General features: G+C 40.8%; 1 protein-coding gene across 2 annotated transcripts in view; it reads left to right on the top strand.

Annotated features, from left to right (window-relative positions):
* LOC110959713 (astrotactin-2-like) overlaps nt 1-21,440 on the top strand; it is a 286,904-nt gene that overhangs the window by 184,948 nt on the left and 80,516 nt on the right. For both annotated transcript variants that reach the window (XM_051938273.1, XM_051938274.1), the window contains 2 exons: nt 270-436; nt 2,092-2,280. In XM_051938273.1, the coding sequence (XP_051794233.1) occupies nt 270-436; nt 2,092-2,280 (356 nt within the window). The remainder of the gene's footprint in view (nt 1-269; nt 437-2,091; nt 2,281-21,440) is intronic.

The raw sequence follows: 21,440 nt of genomic DNA, 5'->3' as shown, positions 1-21,440 counted from the left end.
CAAATGAGATAATTGACTTTAATTATTCTTTCTTTGACTCTCGTCCTTCTTCCTCAAAATCTCAATGCCCATTTCTCCCCTCTCATCTTTCTCATTGCACTCTCTTTGCCTCCTCGGCGCCTTCTGATCCTGATTAAAATGCACATTCTGACCTCTGTGCCTGTCTCGCTTCTTCTCAGTTCCTAATCTATGCCTCCCTCTTCACCTCCCGTTCTCTCCCTCCTCCTCCCACCACGTCTCCCTCTTACTCTGAATTCCTTTTCTTGCAGTGTCCTGAGGGGCTGAGGCCAATGAAGGATGGCTCAGGTTGCTATGACTACTCCAGGGGCATTGACTGCACGGATGGCTTCAATGGAGGCTGTGAACAGCTGTGTCTCCAGCAGCTCGTGCCTCTTGAAGATGACCCCGGTTCTAGCAATGTGCTCATGTTTTGCGGGTGAGAACAACTTGCACAAAAAAAAAAAAAAACAGAAGGGAAAAAAACGTCTGCTGGTGGAAAATGAAGGTTTCTCGTGTAATAAGGTTCAAACGCAAGCGATGCTTCAATCAAAGAATTTTTTCTTGAGAAAAATAACCAAAATAAACAGTGACTTAAAAAAAAATGAAAGGCCTTGCAGCTGGTTGCCGGTGTTGTTATACTGTGGCATTTCCAACAGTTCTCAGTTCTTTACTCAATTGTCTCGATGTGGAGCAAGAAAACATTTCCCAACACCATTATAAAAGCCCTCTGGGCCCATAAAGCAGGTAGAATGGATCAGTGGGTTCAGGCTTTTATGTCAGGTTTGTGTTTGTGTCAGGGGCATTCCACCACAACCAACTTTTCTGTGCCTTCCAACAGGACGCGACACACTGTTCTGCTTTCTTTTGATATATCCCTTCTTTAGGGGTATTTATACCTCAAGACTGTTGCTGAGTTACTCTGTTTTGCAATGTATACAGTATATAGCTACAATGTTTTGGCCATTTTGGAGAAGATGGTGAAAGCTGCTTGATTCCTTAGCCCGGTGGTGCAATGAGTCATGCAAAGAAACTGTGATTACTTGATTATATGCAGTTCCTGGCAACTTTTTTGAGATTTTTGGACAGTGGGAGCAGAGGAAGCATTTTGACATATAAAGGACGTTCTGATTTTGCTTAACCCATGTCAGGTCCATGGTCTAGAATGACATTGTTTTTTCCCAGAACATCAGGTGCCCTTACACTGTGGGTGAAGATGCCAACATCAAAAAGCAATTTCTCCAGTGTCCCCAGCTAAATTCATATGGATTTCAAGAAAAGCAACTCCTTTGTTTTTTTTCTTCTTGTATTGGCCAATCACCAACCCATAAATAATGCTTTTTTTTGTTTTTGATTAATCACTTCGCGACAAAGCTGAGATCAGTCTGTAAAATGGGTATGCATAGAAATGAAAGCTTTTTAAAACTGGCTCCTGGAATTAATAAGGCATGCCAAACAGTATTGCTCTTGCTCTGTAATTAGGCAAACTGTTGGTTTACAGGAAAGGGAAATGGCTTTGCCTTCTTGCCACAGCAAGACGCTGCTCCAACAACGACAGAGCTTTCCTTCCTACTGAGGCGACGAGACTTGATCAATTGCACAAGCCCAAACCTCAGCCCCAGCTAACAGCAGTGGATACTGAGGCCTTGTCTGTAAGGTAGCACTGTGCTGAAAAAATGGAGGCGATATGATAATCGTGACTAACTGCAGAGTCTGCTGAATTCTGCTTCATTGGAATCCGTTTTAAAACTGTTTCCAGCCGAGCGCTCGTGTCCACAGTCTCCACAGTGATAATGGCAAGTCCACTACTTCGCAAATGAAACAGGCATTTTGTCAAAAGCTACCACAGAAGGAGCCAGATTGATTGCGAAAGATAACAACCTGGAATTAGCGGTGTGGCACAGCCAGAATTCATGGTGGGATTTAGCTGTGTGAGTGTCTCAGAAATAATAAATAAATGACGGGTTACAAATGGCTTTTGGCATATTCATTTCCCGTGCACTTGTACGCACATATCCTTTCATCTCACATGTAAATGGGTTTACATATGTTGCACATCAGGCGTTGCATTGACAGCTTTTTCCTCCTCCTCAGATGCGTGCAGGAGTACAAGTTGGCAGGAGACGGGCGCTCCTGCCTCCTGCAGTCAGACAACTGTGAGGGACCAAAATGCTCAAGGCAGGATGTCCGCTTCAATGACACCCTGTTTGGTGAGATGCTGCATGGATACAACAACAAAACCCAGCAAGTCAACTTGGGACAGATTTTCCAAATGACCTTCCGGTAACTAGAGTACAAGCACACACACTACACTTACACAAATGCTCACCCATTGTCAAAATAACATCCAGATACTATTTGTATTTTTTTCTTATATTATTAATGGCTCTGCAGTATTGTGTTATTGCATTTTTTTTATCTTGTCTCGACTTTGTCTTGTCTTTTTGTGCTTTTTTCTCTCTCTCTCCTTTGTCTTTTTCTATTTTTGTTTTGGAAAGCTTTGTTCTGATTACATTCATCCACGCATGTAGACACTCACAATCCTCTCTCGAGATGTGTTGTTTCACATCTTAACTGTTTTACTGCATCTCCGAAGACACATTACCTGGAGTAACCGTTGCCTCTTATCAGTTTTGGGTTGTAGGTGAGATAGGGAGGCTCGAAACCTCAGTGGAGCATCTCTGAGAATCAGCAGTCAGGGTTTGCCACTGGGTTGCTGCGTCCGTGTTTGCGCAGATGTGTGTGTGTTTGTGAGCGTATGCGTGCGAGGGGAAGAGTGAGAAGGGTATGAGGGAGTAATGGCTGAGCGAGGATTGAGACTTTATCCCATGGCAGTTCTCCTTAAACTGACAGGCCTCTGCAAACCTGGCTCCCTCTGATAAGTCACATGCTGCCTGTGATGAAACGCTCGGCAGCAAAAGATGATGAGGGTCTATCTATGCACAAATACGCTACACGCAGGAAAACATGCTCAACATATATCTCACATTTTCTATGACGTTTTTTTCCCCCTCTCTTTTCTAGTTACTTACTCTCTCGCATGCTTATTATGCATAGGCACAGTTGTCAGCAATGTGGCCATGAAATCCTTTTCATCTCTTCTGCCTGGCCTTTGGGTCACCAAAGTTTCTCTCAGCTCAAAACAACCACATGATGTGTCCGCTGCACTCTTTGTATACTGTTATGAATTAGGTTTTTTGTGGTACTATAATGAAAGAAAGAGGAGAGAAATTTCATGTCTCTCTTTTTATTAATCCTTTGAGATCGTGATGGATTTTGTTTGAACGTATCTGAAATTTCTTTGGGGCGCAGTCAGATGCGATACAGTTAAGATCTCCTTGTGTGCAGGAAGGCCACAGACAAGTGTTTTCTTGTCTGCAGTATTGCACTATTACTTTTAATTTAAATTGCCCACATTTTTATGTTCAAAGGAGCCGCAAAAAATTATTGCAGTGTGAGTCATGCTAAGGTCAGGACATTTGTGAGGTTCTTGTGTCTGAAGTCTTCTCTTTGAAAAGTGCTAAAATTCAGGTAGTGTAGATTCAGAGAATTCCATAAAGTAGTATTGCAGTAATCCACAGGAAATTTAATAAAATATAACCACATAAAGCAGTTTTAAATGACATTACATTGCATTTAATAGTGATTGTGTCTGCAACTGTCCTCGAAGAAGTTTCTTAGATAGAAAAAAAAAAAAAGCAACCAAATTTGGAAAAATTGCCAACTTGGAAACATCAGGCTGCTGCATTTTTGTTTTTGTTTCTTAAAGATGATCAAAATAAAGTCCTTCTGATAAATTAAAATGCTAAGAATACAATTCTGGTATTTATTTTTTAATATAATGCACTGAAGAGATGTCAACCATTTAGTGCAGTATACAGAAACGATTGATAAAGTTTTCATTGTTTGTCTTCTTTCTTCTTGTCTCTGTACCCAAGGATCGCATGTCATGCAGCGTTGATTGGAGTAAAGAGCTATAGTGTTTAAAGGGAATTGCCATATTTGATCACCTCAAGAGCTGTAAGCTGAAAGGAGCTTAATATCCATCTTTAGAGAATTTGCAGAAATGATCGACACATCTACAGAATAATATGTGAGGAGAACTAAAGGCCTAATGTTTCCCAAAGCTTCAAGGGGCTAAACCAGTTGGGAACTGCCTCTAATACACTAAACAGGGCACAGTTTGACAGATAAAACAAAGGCACAGATTGAGGATTTTAAACCAGGGGAAGGAGACAGTCTTGATCCATTTGCCCTCAAGCAGCTGGGAACACAGCGGGCTTTCTGCCTCCAGACTCCGGCTCCACACACTGGGCTGTATCAAACTATGGGAAGCAAAGAGATTTGCACTGAAGCCAGGGCTCTGCTAAGGTGATACAAATGACAAGTTTAAACTAGACAAACACCTCGGCAGCCTCGAGAGACACTGCACAAGCAATGATATATATATATATCTTATTTTTGGAATAAACATTCAAGAAAGAAACAAAGAATAGTAGATGAAGTAATCTATGTGGCACTTTACAAACAGGAATTCATTTCATTCTTGTAAGGTCTTGTTGTTTTCAAAAAATACCATTTCTTTAAATAAACCCTCCCTAGCTGACAAGTCTTGCATTTGTTGAGTGTTGAAAAGAAACCTTTAATCAAACCCTTAACAAATAATAAACCATCAGACCGTAAATTGCAGGGGAGAAATAACAAGTGCATTAACATTTCCATTTCTGCCGTCTTAGTGGTTGCCCCACCTCTTTAAAGCCTAAAGTTGTTTGGCAAAGTCCACACACAGTAATAAATAGTGTTGATTAATACCCATACGCTGCTGTTCTCTTTTGCTGTGTGACAGAAATACAATGTACAGCACATCATCATACCGCCACAGATGCAGTTGTAGCAAAATGTTGCAGAAACTAGTCTCACACGGCTGCAGCAAACAATGTAGAATTTACACTCGTTAGTTCAGGGGCACCATTCTCAGCTTGCCTGATAAAATAATAATTTTTGAGTAAATCTCAGAGACTTTGATTAAAATAAAGTTGATCAGTCGGAAAGTCTTTTAAGTTCTGATTTCATTGACCTCCAGTTCCACCAAACAAAGGCATACACAGCAGAACCAATGATAATTATATACGACATTCATGAACTAATACTAAGAACAAATAATGAACAACAACAGACAGTGAATAAATGCATGAATAAATGCAGATAAACTAATGAACTGTGATCGTCACTGGAAGCAGTTGGCAGAAAGGTGACGAATTTAGAATTGCTTTGAAACTGGAACACCAACTGTAATTTATAAATTCACCTTTAGCAGAAGGAAAATGAGACTTGCGTAGTCTTTGTAATAAGTGAGAGAGAGGTCGTTGCAGGATGTGAAGCTGTGATGATCTGCTGGATGAGCGGATTCAGGAGCACAGAGACAAACAGGCGCTTTGGCAGGTTCGCATTCAAAAGTGTGCCGAAGTAAAAACACTCAGAGCCAAAGCTCATAGTGATGAAGAAAATATTCACGCTGTGGTAGTATTTAAGTTATTTGTTTCTTTAAGCCAGCATAAAAGAATCCAGTTTTAAGCCTTTGTTTGAATTAAATCATCGTGAATTTCTCTCCTTCTATTTTTAAGAGTGTTTTTCAAGCACAAGCCCATTGCATTCCAGTGACTTTCTTCTATATAGAAAGTTTTGGAGCCAAACTCAAATCAGCATCTAACCAGTCATGGATGTGCTCCTCCCAAGGGGTGGTGTTGAGCTTCACTGTCCAGGAGAGATCAGAGGCCAAATACCTTTATAGCTTACTTTTAGTCCATTTCTTCAGTGTACAAAATCCAGTTATTCAATATCTATGATAATCACAGGTCAAAAATGCCAGTGACTAAGGGATTAGAATGACACCAAACATAATATGATTATCTCATATGGTTCCTGAGATAATAATGAAAGATGTAAACATAAGATTAAACTTACAGATTGTAGACTTTAGGCTACATGAATGTAAATTTTTAACGTATCTAAAAATATAAGCATACACATTCAATACAAGCCTACAGACCTAAGAAGTATATATGCTTAGATTGAAAAGTCTTTCTTTGCCTTTAGGTCTGTGGTTTGTGACAGAGAGGAGGGAGATATCGGTGTCTTATGTGTGGTTCTCCACAAACACTTTAGATTCGATGCGTTCTTCTTCCACACTGGTACTCATCAACCTGGTGTCAGAGTCCAGATTGTCACTCCGTTGGTGCTGCACTTCTTTAATGTCATGATTTCTAAACCGTTCAATTCAACCCTGCAGACCAAGTTCTGTGTGTTAAATAGGATGATAAGGAGGTCACCATGAAGAACGCCAATCCGCTTCTTCAGGTGTGGTTTTCCTCACAGTTGACACTTTATGACCCTTATCAGATTCTAGTGGACATAGGAGGCATCCTATTGTCTCCAAGAGAGCCGTTAGTGGTCCTCTAGTAGTAAACATCCGATCAGCAGATGTTCCATTTGGATGTGAATTTTAGCTTAGCTGTCTTCTGAAATGGGAAAAGGTCTCTGGATCTTTGTGTGTTGCTCTGGAATGTTCTGCTCCTCAGTCCGTTACACAGTCAACATTGGAATACTAATTAAAGCTGGGGTAGGCAGTGTTTCTTCTGTCATAGGGCGAAAAGTCCATAAGAGCCTTTCAGTATGTTCTAATGTAAGTGGTTTTAGAGGAAACAAGACTTCTGTGCCTCTTCTTGACTTCATTTTTCAAGATTTAGCCCGTGACAGGAAACTTTGGCCAATCACAGCGCTTTTCACCACAATCAGAGGAGATAGTAGTAGGAGGAAGTCTGCAGCAGGAGTAGGGTGTGGTGGCTGAATGGATTTTGCAGAGGACATTACCTGAGAAGAGCGGGGTTTAAGTCCTGTTAGAAGCAGAAAATGAATGTTGACTCGTGGCTTGACTAGTTTTGCGAGAGGCCTGCATGTGCTCATCTGTTTGGAGAGGCTTAGGACAGAATGGGGAAAGGGAAGAACGGCAGGAGCATCGCATTTTCCAATTCTGGCTTTGTTTGTTTGTTTTCTGCCTTTTGTAGATTTCAACCTTCCATGGACACAATTCAGTTCTAGCCGAGGCCTAATAGTATATACAGAAGGATTTTTAAACCTACACTGTGTACCTACACTCTCAAGGAGCAGTCAAATCTCCCCACTGAATATCTAATCAAAGGGGCATTATTTCAACTCGCTGCACATTAAGTTAAATGGCCACTCAGCAACTCTCAGTCCACTCTTTCTGCCACTATAAATTGCTCAGGTCTTGTGGTTATTTATCTTTCCAGGAAGGTAAAGTACACTTTCCCTGCAGAGAGAAGTCTGCAAAATACGGAGAGAGCGCTAAAAAAATTCTCTTTCCCATCTCAACCTCCATTTTTATTACACCTGTGCAATTTGTAGCTTCTCCTGGAAGCTAGAAAAATTTCCATGCTAATTGCGAGATGCATACTCAGCCGTACTTATCTGGTTCCCCGAAGTTAAAGGCACACTTGGCTGATTACATGCAGATGACAGGCAAAGTGCACTTCCAGTCTGATGTGCCTGTTTGGATAAATAACGCACATGTCTCCAGGCGCAGAGTGCATCTGAAATGGAGCACAAAAAGCATTTATACAGGCCAACCTACTGTACACAGCTCAGTAGTTTCAGGAGAGGGGAGGGAAAGGAATGAAGAAAGAAGTTACTCTCTGAATCAATTATTTAACTCAACGGCAAACTGGGAGGGTAAATGTTTTGTTTATTCGTAACCACTAGGTATCTTAAATACATCAAAATTGCGCTTCCATCTTTGTTTTAATGGGCTTGATCAAATTTATTTCAGTTAGCATTTGAAAGACGTCTCCTTAAGCCATTCATCATTCCAGGTTTAAGCAGACAAGCTAAGCACACAGGAGTATTATACTTGACTCCCAGTGCCTCTAATTAGACATGTGTATTATGGCATGTCATCTCACTTATTCCACTTATCAAATCCACTGTGTCGTTTGTCAGAAGAACACTTGCTTTGTCTTCTGAACGACTTGCTCCCCTAAGATTCTTCCTCGCTCGCCATGTATTTATAGCAGAATGTTGCACTTTTTATTCTTCTCGTTTTCTACACTTTCCCTCCACACCATCTTTGATATGCAGATGCGAGTCTTACTCCGCAGCCTTCCGCCCCTTTTTATCTCTCACCTCCACAGTCTGCTGATTCCCTCTTTCTCACAACACCCCATTCCTCTGCATCAGCGGCTCCAAGTGAAATATTAGATGATTGAGATGAATTATATCATTTGAGCCACAGCTTCACAGGTATTGTGGTAATATGAAATACTACTCGGTGATTTATGACTGTTTTGCATACATTTTTGTTTTAAATTGATCTCACTTTGCGCAGCCTGTTGAAGTAAGTCGGCGCGATGAATTTTTCATATTGCCGTTATGAAATTACAGAATAATACAGCATCATGCAAGCTTGCACTTGTGTGATAAAGTTACATGTGTTAATGCAAACGCGACGACTGAGAAAATACTCATTACAGTCTGATCGCGACAGATATGAATCCATCCAAGTGAGAATGTAAATGTAGCTGTCTGTCCTTTTAAAGATTTCTTTCAGGGAGCTGACAGTGGATTTCAGGCTAATTAATAAGTTGTTCTTTTTGACTGCATTTAATACCATTCAGGTGTTAAATGCTTTTGTGTTATCTTAAATATCTTATCTTACCTGCCTTTTGGAAACAGGAGTGAACCACACTAGCAACAGGTGGAGAAAAAGAAGAGTGTGAAGGGTGTTGATGCATTGTTGTCTATCAGCCCTGAAGAAAACATTTTCGGTGTTGTCAAGTGAATCACACACACGTATAGTATGACATGCACAAGATGGGAATATCAATTTAAAGCAAGTAAGACTAGCAGACAGACAGCATTCACTTGTGGTCAGTCACTGGAGAGACCCGGGTTATCCAAACATCGCTCTTACCACTAACCAATTTAAAGAATCCATTGGAGGAGACAGATGCGATACGCTGGTTGTTGCAGGGCAAGCAAATTTAAACCTTTAAAAAGGTATGTTTTGGATCTGATTCAAAACAATCCCCTTTGGAAAAAAAACCACATCGAACAAAATGTACATGAATCGAGTTTGGACAAAAGAGATCTGATCCAAACAGGCCCAACAGATGCCACTAGAGAGAGAATACAAGCACTGACAGCAGAATGCTTCACCACCTAACGAGCAGCGGCGGTTAGAAGGAGCAGCATCATCTTTCTTTGTGTTTTACAGTCCACACTCCCCGTCTCACCTCACAGCCTCCCTTATTTTCCACGAATAACCACATGATGAGAGCGGAGAGCGAGTGTGCTTGGACACACTTGGGCATTTAATGTGTTGATGCAGAGGCCAGCTGTAACAGAAGAGACCCTATTACCAGAGTTGATAATTGATAATCATGGTAATTGCATTCCTGTCTTAATGGGCAATACAGTTATATTACAATTTGCTGTAAAGCTGTCATGAAAAAAAACAAGACATGTCATTACCTATGTATGTCAGTCACATGCTGTAAAGTTGAAAGCTGTCAACATAGATGCATAAAGTCACTTAGGAGAAATATGTTATCACACACGTCACACCGAGAAATTAGTCGTTCCCAAGCCGAGATCACGCGTTCATCTTTTTGATAAACGTTCCTTTAATAGTCGCACAGCGAGAATGCACAGCGGTGACAAGTGTTAGAAGTGTGGGCTGTGACAAACGAGAAGCGGTGGTTTAGACGGGGAAGAAAAAAGAAGCTTCACCTGCTTTGTGAAGGTGACGCCGCCACTCTAGTCACCCTGACACATTTTACTGAAAGGGAAGAGATACAGTGAGGAATAAAACACGGCAAAACCGCTTTTGATAGGCACTCTGTTACAAACTCCTCATCACCGCTCACCCCTCAAACTAAGACGACACCACAACATGAATAATTTGTGAATCTGGCAGCCCACGAGGCTCACAGGCATCAACACAGCTACATTTCTGTGTTCCTCGGTAATTTTCGGTAATTATCTCCTTAGTGCACACACGGTAGCTTCTGCTGGGGAGTTGAGTCAACAAACATTATAAGGCATTTTCTTCCCACATAATGAGTAGCCATGAGACAGTGAGACAGACTGCTGAGGTGAAGGGTTAAGCTGCTCAAGGTTGATGAGAAGCTTCTTAATTCTTTTCTTAAAATAAGTTGTGTGCTTCGGGGGGGGTTAAGTTTCCAATACTGAATTTACCTTTTCATTCTCATCTGAGCACAAATGTATGTGGGTGTGTGAAGCAGATGTGGGAACTTACGCAGGGGTACGAGTGTGACGTGCAGGTGATGAGATTTTCAGACATGAATACTACATACATCCATGCATATGTTAAACTAATTAAACTAATTCATTCATAATTATTTTCAGTTACTTAATATGTTGTTGTCTGCCTTTTTATAGAATACAATTACATTTTTGCTAGCGTGGAGACACAATACAGTAAACTGATAATTGGAACAGTAGTCATTGTAGTGGGTATAGTTTAACTCCCCATTCACTCAAACAGTCCTCTATTTTCATGCATGAGGGTTAGATTAGTAGTACCTACCGCTTAAACTTTAAAAACTGCATTTTCTCGTTGGCGTTTTCTCCAGCTGAAATAGCCCCTCATGATGCCATTATTATCTACACTTGGGCTCGGAGTCTATAATTTCTTCACAGAAAGCCTGCATTACTAACTAGGGTCATGGTATTTGAAAGATGTGGGTGTTTACCAAGCACTGACAATCTTTTGGAAAGACGCTTTTGAGTTGCATTATGGGAAGTGTAGGTTCTAGCATTTGAAGTGTGACCTGTGCTGAGATCGCATTTACACCCACATGCGTTGTGTATCTAAATAGGACAAAATAAAACGTAAAATGTCTCGAAATAGGAGATCAAATAGAGCTAAAGTCAGGAGGTGTTTGGATCTTAGCCAGGTTTAGATACAATCTATACATTTTAGCCACATTCTCGAGAACCTCTTCTAACATATAACGCTAGCTTTTGAAAAATGAAAAAAAGTACAATCACAAACATGCTTATTAGTGCCAAAATGTGAATGCAAAGCCCTGCACTCAGATATTATTGACTGCAATATATTCATATTGCTGTAATTATACCAGGTGTAAATGGAGTCTGAAAGCCAGATTTTAACAATGCTGCTGCATCTAAAGCATCTATTTTAGCTTTCTTGTGAGGCTTTATCCACTTTTCTTCGTTATTTGATGCCTATCAGCTTTCACAATGTATTCACTACTTTCTACCTTTATAAAATAAGATGTAAGTAAGAAACTTTTGTTATTCTCCTTCTGGCCAGTTACTTTTTTTTTTAGGTTTTCTCTCTATACCAGAGAGCCGAAGCTGCTTAGTCTGAGATTGATTATGATCATTTTGTCATTTTCTTACATTTGATAAGCGATTCTTTTTATCCAACAAAGTTAGTATGGGGGATTGTTTTGCCTTGCTGACATGTTTCGACTATCAGGTGACCGGTCTCACACCATCCGACACTCTTTGGAGGATGGAGTCCCAGGTGTGCGAGAGGGCGTTCTCAGAAGAAGACAAAAAGAAAAAGCCAGTCAAGAAAACAAAAAGTCAGCCATCACAGACCACTGCAAGAGATATAACCACATTATGGACTGGCACAAGGGACGATTTTAGCATTGGAGGCTGACAAGCAAGTGGACAAAAAAGGCCATAGAAATAAGAAAGCAGGCCAACGATTCCATAAACCGGGACGAGTAACCCTAACCCTTACACGCTCAGACGGCGGGGTGGGGGGTGTGGCCGGTCTGACAGATTCTGACAGATCTGTCAGACCATGTCAGCAAGGTGAAACAATCACCCTTCCTAGCTTTGTCGAATAAAAAGAATTGCGAATCAAAAGTTGCTTAGACTTGATTTTTGTTGCACATTTCACACAAAAAGTCTTGATTTCCTTGAATGCTGACTTCTGCAGATGTTTTATTTTGGGGTTTTTTTTTCACATGAAACATGTAAAAGTATTCAGTCATTTACATTTTGCCAATAAATTTACGGGCTAGATGTCAACAAAACCAAAGAAACTTTAACAGAAAGTGTCTGTTTTTCTCAGCAGCGGAATTCCTGGAAAGTTTGGCTTTTGTCCACATATTGACAACTGAGTAAAGGGAGTTTAACAAAAGAAAATAAAAAACCCTGCTGCATCTGTAAGGGAAGGTTCTTACAGCCGCCGTGATTTCTCCGTGTTTATGACTGGGATGACATAGGGTGAGCATGTTTGGGAGATTGCAGAGGCTTTGCGTGTGGTGCTCAAACATTTGTGTGGGTTTGTGTTTACATTTGTGTGGGTACGTGTTTGCTTGTGTGAGTCAGTGCACGTGTGCATATGTGAGCGTGATCACTCCCAAGGCACTCACTGTCTGCTCAATAACTCACATGGTAAGGCAGGACCTAATAGACCCGAGCTTAATATCAGCTAAGGCTTATAGCCTACTACCTGCTGTTTGACGGGAGAGAGAGAGCGAGAGAGAGAGGTGGATTGGTAGAGGCAGCGATAAGGCTTGAGGAAGAAAATGAATAGGAAAATAAATGAAAAGAGAAAAAGCTAAATCAAAAGAGCAAAGCTCGGCAAAAGTTACGGAGCGAGACACTGGGAAAGAGTAATTGTGGGAGAAAAGCAAAGGAGTCGAAAACAGCAGTAGGGCAGCAAATGAGGCTTCTTAAGCATGCTGGACTGTGAGAAAGTAGTCAGACATCACATACAGATGTAGTTAAATTATGTGGGAGAGCGGAAGTATGCAAATAGTCCATGCTGCAAGGAATATTCAGCTCAGATAAGGTCCAGTCTGCACGCCAACACTCCCTGCACATCTGTATGTAGCATCAAATTATTGTGTCCTTCCTCTTTTCTTTTGTTAGGAATGAGTCGCCAAGTTGGGGTCGTTTTCTTGTAGAAAATATTGCACATAATATCCATAGTCACTCAACCAGCCAAGTATGTGTCCATTAAGTCTTGACACAGAAGCAGGCATTTGGTTCTCGAGCCCTTTGGTATTTCTTTTTTCTTTAGACAACAAAGGCATAAATCCTGCTGTCTTTGTTGTGCAGTTTTCTTGTATTTATCTATTTGTCTGCTTATGTGTCTGTACTCCATTCAGGAGGTTTGTGGTTATAGTCCTCTTGACATTCGTGGCTGAAGAGCGTGCGCAATGGACACAAACCTGAATCGCTTTAAATTGCATCGCCGCCCTAAAGAAACATTTTGTACACAGGAAAAGTATGTGATGCTGCTAACTTATGTAAGACTGACAGATGTCCTTATTTATATGCAAGCACATTCTGTTCCTTAGGTTTGAAAAAAAGCTTTGCCCGTCACTCGTAATTTTGCCTCATCAGTAGATGCTTTGCTATGCCATTTTTTTTGTAGTTGTTTATCAAGAAGACATAGCAATCTAGATGACCAATTCGAGCAGGGATTTTGCAAATTCTTGTTTGCAAAGGAAAAGATCGGTATGATCTGATATCTGGTGAGCAAATGTGTTTTCTCATGTGCTTTTCTGCGTGTTTGCTATCGCTTGTCATCCAGTCCTGTGGAGAGAGTAGTGTGGTGTGGCATGAAAGTTTGACTGTGCAGTGATCGTTGGATCCACGCCAGGATACATTAAACATATTGGATGCTGCCTATGCTGAAGTGGTTTTCAGTCATTGTCACTTACAGTCATTCAGCTGTTCAGAAAACACACTCAGACAAGCAGAGAAGAAGAGAAAGGGAATTGTTCGACCAAAACATTTCAATCTTAGTCTCACCAGTCCACAAAGCACACCCAGCCTACACTGTAAATGCTTGAATGATGTGTTCAATAATAAAAGAATAATAACATTTTTGTGTGTCGTTTCTTTAAAAAGATTGTATCACATAATTGGAGCTTAGATGATACAATAAATCCCTAAATGCTCGTTTACTTTTAGATATACAAATAAATTACCTGATTTAACTGGCTCAGTAGACTTGCCTGAAGTTATCCAAGATATACGTTTTCTGCTAGGTGGACTCAGTGGTGCAGCCTCATTATTTACACTTGTGGTTTAATGCACAGACCCAAGACCAAATCAGGGTAGGTTAATTAGGCTAGGCAACCCTAATTTAGCCTTATTGAAGCATAAATCAGTCAGTCCTGTGATTGACTGAGTCTAAATGTGCAAACAATATCTTCATGGCAAAAGTAAAAAAAATAAAAATCCACCACCATATACAGGCAGAAATTTATGACTCCTGTTCGACTTAACGGCCAATTCATCATTTCACTGAAAGTGTGTTTTTCATTGATTGAGTAGCTTCTTCTTTTGTCCACCTGAAATTAATACACTGAAAATTTGACAGCACTTTTAATTTACTCTGCATGTTTTATTTGTTAGTAAATTCTCTCACACACTCTTTGAAGCCTCAACCTTGAGGAGTCACGATTTCTATTTCACATGAATTAACAAATTTCGTGTATTTAAATAGCTTAGCTGTGATGCCGTTCTGCAGGCACGCTACACTGATAAAAATCCCTTGCATGTGTGGCAGCGAGGGAATCAATAGTAAACTGGAGGGTGAAAAATGAGAATATACAGCATACGGCATCAAACGCTCAGCCTCACATTGTGACGGAGTTGCCTCGAAGGGTGTAGCTAACAAAGGCGGTGCTCCAAAACGATTCAGCTGCCAAGCACTGAAGGAACGCCGCATGGAGTAACTTGTGGGCCAGTTCTAAATCTGGAATTAGCAGCTAGATGTTTTTAGTGTAGATTAATGAACTTCTACTGCAGCAGTGAGCTGGAGGGTGGCAACACTTCTAATTTTCTATCCCCTCTGGACAACTATCTGTCTTTACTCTTCCCCTTCGCCATCCCTCTCTCCCCGTCACTCTGCTCTGCTTTCCCAAGATTGTTGCCTTATGCTATAAATTTACTAGTCATAAATTATTCATAAATATCAATTCATAAATAGAAGGCAGTTCCAAGCCATTTTTCAGTTTTATTCAACCAAATGAAATTTGCTACATTGAGATTTCGCCCACACTCATTTCTGCAAGGCCATACTATAAAGCAGTTAATTTCCACTCCTGTGATGTGATTTCCTGAGCCTGCCTTTCAAGATGGTGACTACAAAAAACAGCTCTGCTTCAGTTAGTTATATCCCATTGACAGACGGAATGCCAGATAACATAATAACATTTAATCATGCCTTCATGTCAGTCATATTACCTTGTAATTACACTGTACAATAAAAGAGTACAAAGGCTGCCTTGCTGTCTTGGCCCATTACAGCTGATCAAATACAAGATGATAGCACTAAGGGAAAAATTGTGATGGGACTCATAAACATCCTTTGTGTATCTTTTATGTATCTGAATGGCACAAAATATAGCAGGCCTTGATAAAAGTGCTCCCTCTTTCGTAATGGTTGCACGACACACACATACAAGAAACCCATAGAAATAAATTCATGTGCATCAAGGTCTTCTGTCTGAGCTTCGGAGCTGGCTTTAGTCTCTGCACTTGTTTTATTGAGCAAAGACTCCCTGTTGTGAATTTCCCAGTCCACAATCACCATTCTGGCAGCAGCGTAGAAATCTGAAATGCTAGTGGGTTTGTTCTATTGTCTCTATCAGAAGGACAGAAAAGAAAGATCTTGTTGTGTCTTTCGCCTGTTACACTGTCTCTTTGTCGGGAAAAGGGTGTCCAAACTGCGCTGCTTTCTCCATCGCGTTGCCAAGGAAGACACGACAACTTCCATTATATTCTGTTGTCCTCTAATCGAGTGCTAGCAAGTGCTGCCGTGCTTTCGGGGTGACGACATGAGAGTCTGTCAAGAACGGAATTTTTAACTGCTGGTTAGGCTTCCTTGTAGAACTGTGGTGTCTGTGTTTGAGCAGCTAAAAGCGAGAGAGAGAGAGGAAAGGGTGGAGAGAGAAAGGAAGATAGAGAAGTTTGTTTGGATGGGTCGGCACAAATGGAGAAGGTTTGTATCAAGTGAGAAAGTGCAAGTGGAATAATAATGTAGGAAAGCTATGGCTCTAATCAGTTCCACAGCTAGCTAGCCTGCATGCCCCCTCACTCTGCATTACCAAGCTTCATCTCTATGGTAATGCTCGTGGCCACCAGGGTTCCTTAGGCAGGCCAACAGAGATATCAGGGTACAAAAAAAAGTCTATGCGCACTCACATTGTATTTCAATTGTATACATGACTCAGGGGAATAAAAGTGAGGTTGAGTGGTTGTGTGTGTGCATGTGCACATTGGAGTGTGTGTGCGTCTGTGTGAGAGTGAGATCGGCTAATGGGGAGAGAGAGTGACAAAAACAATGTGTAATGTAATACTGTACAAAAAGAAAAATAGCATAATATAATAAAACACATCTTGCTGCCTTCCTACTCAACATATGTGTGTGTGTGTGTACTCTGTGTATATACATGTACCTACTAGTGTAGTGAAGCTTGCACATAAACACATGCACACAGTCACTCGTATACACAAACTCCACAGTTTTCTCTCCATTAGGGCCTGTTTCATTCACAGCATCAACTCCCAACCCTAATCAATATTGGCCATGACAAGTCACCAGATCTCCTCCTCTCAGTGGAATCATTTATCAACTGAGCTGAGGCTGCAGCTGTAATAAGAGATTGTAACACAACTCTCAAGGTAAACACCGCTGATTGTTTTATTACACTATGAATTAGCCCCCCCCCCCCTTTTTTTAAAGCTGCCCTTCAATAACTCTTTAATTCCTCATCCGGGGGCCCCGTGCCCTGGGTGACACTGGGTGCTCTGTCTCTGTTATGACTCATCTGACTGGCCCCCGTTTATTCAAATAACAGATATTACAGCTGTTAAGCGTATTACATGCTATTGGATCGGCTACACACCCAGCTCTCATAAATCTTTAATTGCGCAGTTCGACAAATTGGTGGATGGCTCTCAAGGGCAAGTGTGGCAACATTTTCAAAGCAATAGTTGGAGAAACGGCAAGAGGAGAGCCAGTCGGATTGATTGATACCGTGGGATGACACATTAAATGTTTAATTTAGAAATTATATGATGCAGTAATATAATTCAGCTATGTTCATTTAGCAATTCCTGCAAATTTGAAACTTACAACGGAAACTTCCTCTGTCTTCCTTCTATTATATGTAACTCTCTCCACGATTACTGTATCAGGAGAAATCTGGATATTGTTTTTCGTAAGACAAATTAAATTCAGGAGCAGATGTCTGAGCTAATCGAGTCAAATTATCTGCATTGGATAGGAAAACAATTGTGAGACATGACCCTTACATTTCATTTTTGTTTTTACAATGTTGTACAAGCTGTGTATTCTACCAGCTGGCTTTTGCACAATCCTACAAAACAGCAACTTTGGACTGAAGCTTAAGTGAGCAGTCTAAATGCTGCATTTAGTTTTCCTTTTGCAGAGGCCTTTTTTGCATATTGTCACGTTGTATAATATTTGTGGTTAGAGACAACTGTTTTGAACAAGAACCTTTTTCTTTTGTCTGCACTGCCTTTTGTTGCACACTTCTCTTTCAAACACTGGGTAATTATCCCATTTAGAGCTGAATCCAAACAGCATGGCAGCCATAGAAATTACAAACATGCTGTGTAATGGTGAATGTCAAATTTTCTGTCTGTTTTTGGACTCTTTTGTGTATGTGAAAGGAGACTATTGGGAGGAGACCACTGACGCATGCGGACCACATGGGCATCGCTTGTATTGTCCACTTGCAGCTGCGTCATGGTATATTTAAAAACCTGTCAAATCCGTGGGAAGACATTGTTTTATTCCCATCTTGGAAAATGTACAAAGAAATTACCTCTGTAAATTGCCTTTTTCATTTTTATTTTCAGCATGTAGAGCCTTTTCCAACTTCATTTGCTTTGGCTAAAGCTGTGTTTTTGCCGGAATATCTTTTATTAGCTGTTTCTGCTACTTCCAATAATGTCAAAAGCAGAAATAAGATCCTGTAAAGGGCTGGCTGCTTTTAGAAGGTGTTTTTTTTGGGGTGTAAAAGATTGACATTGCTCCAAAAAAAAAAAGAAGTGTTCCTTTTGTCAAGCCAGGTAGACAGTCTCTCTTTCTATATGTCAGGTAAAAGGTTTTTTTCCTTCCTCCTGGTCTTTGTGCATCCACTCTGACACCCTTTCAGCCTACCCAGTGTGCTGTAGCCCTACTTGTTTCCAGCCTCTATAAATTCGCCCATGTAACCGTCTTCCTGTCTGCACTGCACTGGCACCCAGTGGCTGCTCACACGGCAGTCCAAAGCACTGTTGTTAGTGTACAATGTTACACAGACTCTTTCCTCTGCTGGTGTCCCAGCGGAGAGGTAATCTTTTCCACCTCAATCAGAACTGCAATCGCTTCCTATCGACAAATTGCAAAGACTCTCCCCCGTGAAGTCCAACTCTGTGCCCACCTGACCCCTCAGATCCTTCGTTTTTCTCAAATGCACCCATGCACACACAACACCTATGCCTTTGTTGCTGTTGTTATTCTGCAGTCTAATTATAATGTGTGCAAGTGTTTATTAACTTAAACATCTAGGAGATTATTTTGTGCCTTTTTCGCATTTATTCATTTAATTATAGCTTTGGTTCGCCTCATATCAAAGTACAAACTCTTGCAATCTGCAAACAAAGTGCAGCAACGTGAACATAAACACTTTGAATCCAGGACTTTTACCATTAGCCTTTTCTTTGACACAGAGACAGAGCAGCCTCTAGTGGTAAAGTTAATGATTGTGCATTGTCTCCATCCCCACCATATGGTACAGATAGATATTTTACTGATTATTACAGTACAGAATTCAGACTACACCAATACAGTGTTATAACTTCTCGAAACCACTGTTATTGTGGAAGTGTTCAGTAAAGATTGGCAGACTGCAGTTCAGCTTTAGATCTCCTGATTGGACTGTGTAAAATGGAGCTTGATTATTAAAAATAGGATGCATTGATGTTGAATACTTGGATTTTCCCTTTAGCTCGAGCAACATTGGTTCACAACTGCCACCTCATATCTACTTTAATACATTTTTCAACCTATTCTGGTTGTTAAAAGCTATAAGCCTAATTGTGACTTTACCCTGAACTGTAGTCTAGCTCAGACATTGAATTGACTTTACATAGTTTAATTGGTGGTTCTGTCAAAGCAGTTTTAGAGTTTCTGGTCAAGCCTTTTTGTCAGAAAGATTTGACTTACCATCTTAATTGCTGAGATATGCCTTGATGGGAACGCTTCTATACACAGCTTTACATGCATTTTACACACAAATCCAGTTTAATGCAGTGCTCTAAACTGTGTGCTGAAGAGAAAAGAAACAAATCTAACCACTGAAATTACCATTCAGACTGTGTGCTATACATGCCTATGCATTTTTAAAGAGTTACTTCCTTGTTCAGCTGTGACCTAAAAAGGTTACACGTGCTCAATTAGCAGCTGAGCCAGAACAGAGACTCTGATAATCGCAATATAGCCTTTGTAAGCTTGGCACCAAGGATGTGTACGTATATTCAATACTCATTTCGTCCGGGAATTAGTGAGTCTTTGTTAGTGCTTGCATCAGTCCACAAAGGCAGTTTCTAAATGAGTAGAAAAGAGCATCCTGCATGGCTTACATTTTGCTGAAACAGTTAGGTTTCCTCATTGTTCGGGGAGCCGTTCGATACCGGGTTCAGTCATCTCTGGGACCCACTTTATGGACGCGAGTATTATTCATGTTCGGAAACAATGGTTCAGCTGTCCCACAGTTATTTATAAAAGTCGATTTCTGAATTTCACAATGTGCCTCCTGAAACCTACAGAGTCGACCTACAGGGAGGTTTCGGTCTTCCAAAGTATGAAGCCAAAATTTGACATGTTCACTATTGGTTTTTGATTGCTGGTGAGTGTGTTAATCTTCAGTTTGGTAGATTAATCGCAATTATTTAACAGTGTGAAAGAAAATTAACAGGATAAAAAGAAGAGGCCCAAGGACAGATGAAGCCTCTATTGAAAGCCACCTTTGTCATTTAGATTAAACCTGAGTTTTAGATGATTAACTGATGTGGAATGGCAGTATAGCTGAATATGATTTGATGCCTCTGATTAGTATTGCAGCGCTGGAAGTTTCTACATGGGTGTTCAGTCTAAACAGCTCAAGAGCCAATTACCTCCAACAACGTTTGGATAAGTACCATTCAGTATCGGTTACACAGTCGCAAACTCCGATTCTCAAACGTGCGTGAACACACTTGTTCCTACACACACAATTGTGCACACAGGCAGCTGAAATTAACGTAGACAGTCCTCATGCCTATCTTCAACTCAGACAGGCGGATGCATTGAGCGCGCATGGAGAGAGGGAAAAAAAAGAAAGAAAAAACATCCATCCATTAGCTATACCCGCTTATCCTTTAGAGGGTCGCGGGGAGGCAAAAAAACATTTTTCCAAATTGACTTGTAGATGGCTCTCATCTTCGCCTATCAGCAGAATGCCTGTGTTTTGGGAGGACAGAGCAGGTGCGGATGGGAGAGTGATGAGGTGGAAGGGATGCTGAGAGCAAAGCAGAAAGGTTTACCGCAGGGGACGAGGCTGAGCAAACAGCAAACAGTTGTTGCATTCGATGTGGAGAGAAATACTGGCATTGACACCTGGCCATGAGATCTATTTATATATACATATGGATATATCTATATATAAAGGATGTTTACATATGAGACCTGAGCTTCAGAGGCATTTAATCATCAGATGTATCTTTACTGTGATTGAATTGAAATGGTACAGCGGCAGGAGGAACAACAGAGAGGAGAGATGGGAGGGAGTGTGAGCTTTCATATATATGCATGAACCACTCTTAAATATTTGTATTCATCACGGCAGATATAATTTTGTTATACAATGGCCAGTGGAGCTTGTTTCTATTTTTTTATTTTGGAGATTCTCATTGAAATGGGAAGAGTTTCCCACTTTCCACTAGACTCAAGTGGTAGGATAGGAGGCCTGTTTGGCCAGGAGGGAGCCCAGTTGTCCATTGCCCTTAATGAACACACATGGGTGCTGAATGAAACATGAGTAAATATACAAGTGTGCTGGCATTTCCGCTGCAAGCCAGGTCTCACATATGTGGTCTGGCGGACGCGAGGTTGCTAAGAGCAGCAAGTGTGTGTCGAGTAAGCTTGGTTAGCAATATAATGAGCTGTGTACTCAGACGGAGTGTAGATGGAACCAGGAGAGGAAGTCTTCATCTAGAACAGCTACATCTGGTTAGCTAAGAACTAAAACAGATCACAGCAAGTATTTTTGTAGTCAGATATAAATAGTGTAAGCCGGGAATTTAACTGATGATGAAAATGAAGGTGCAGATGTTATCTATCTGAATCA

This window comes from Acanthochromis polyacanthus, chromosome 18 (genome assembly GCF_021347895.1).
Source record: "Acanthochromis polyacanthus isolate Apoly-LR-REF ecotype Palm Island chromosome 18, KAUST_Apoly_ChrSc, whole genome shotgun sequence".
Taxonomy (NCBI): domain Eukaryota; kingdom Metazoa; phylum Chordata; class Actinopteri; family Pomacentridae; genus Acanthochromis; species Acanthochromis polyacanthus.
This window is presented reverse-complemented; position numbering and strand designations above follow the sequence as displayed.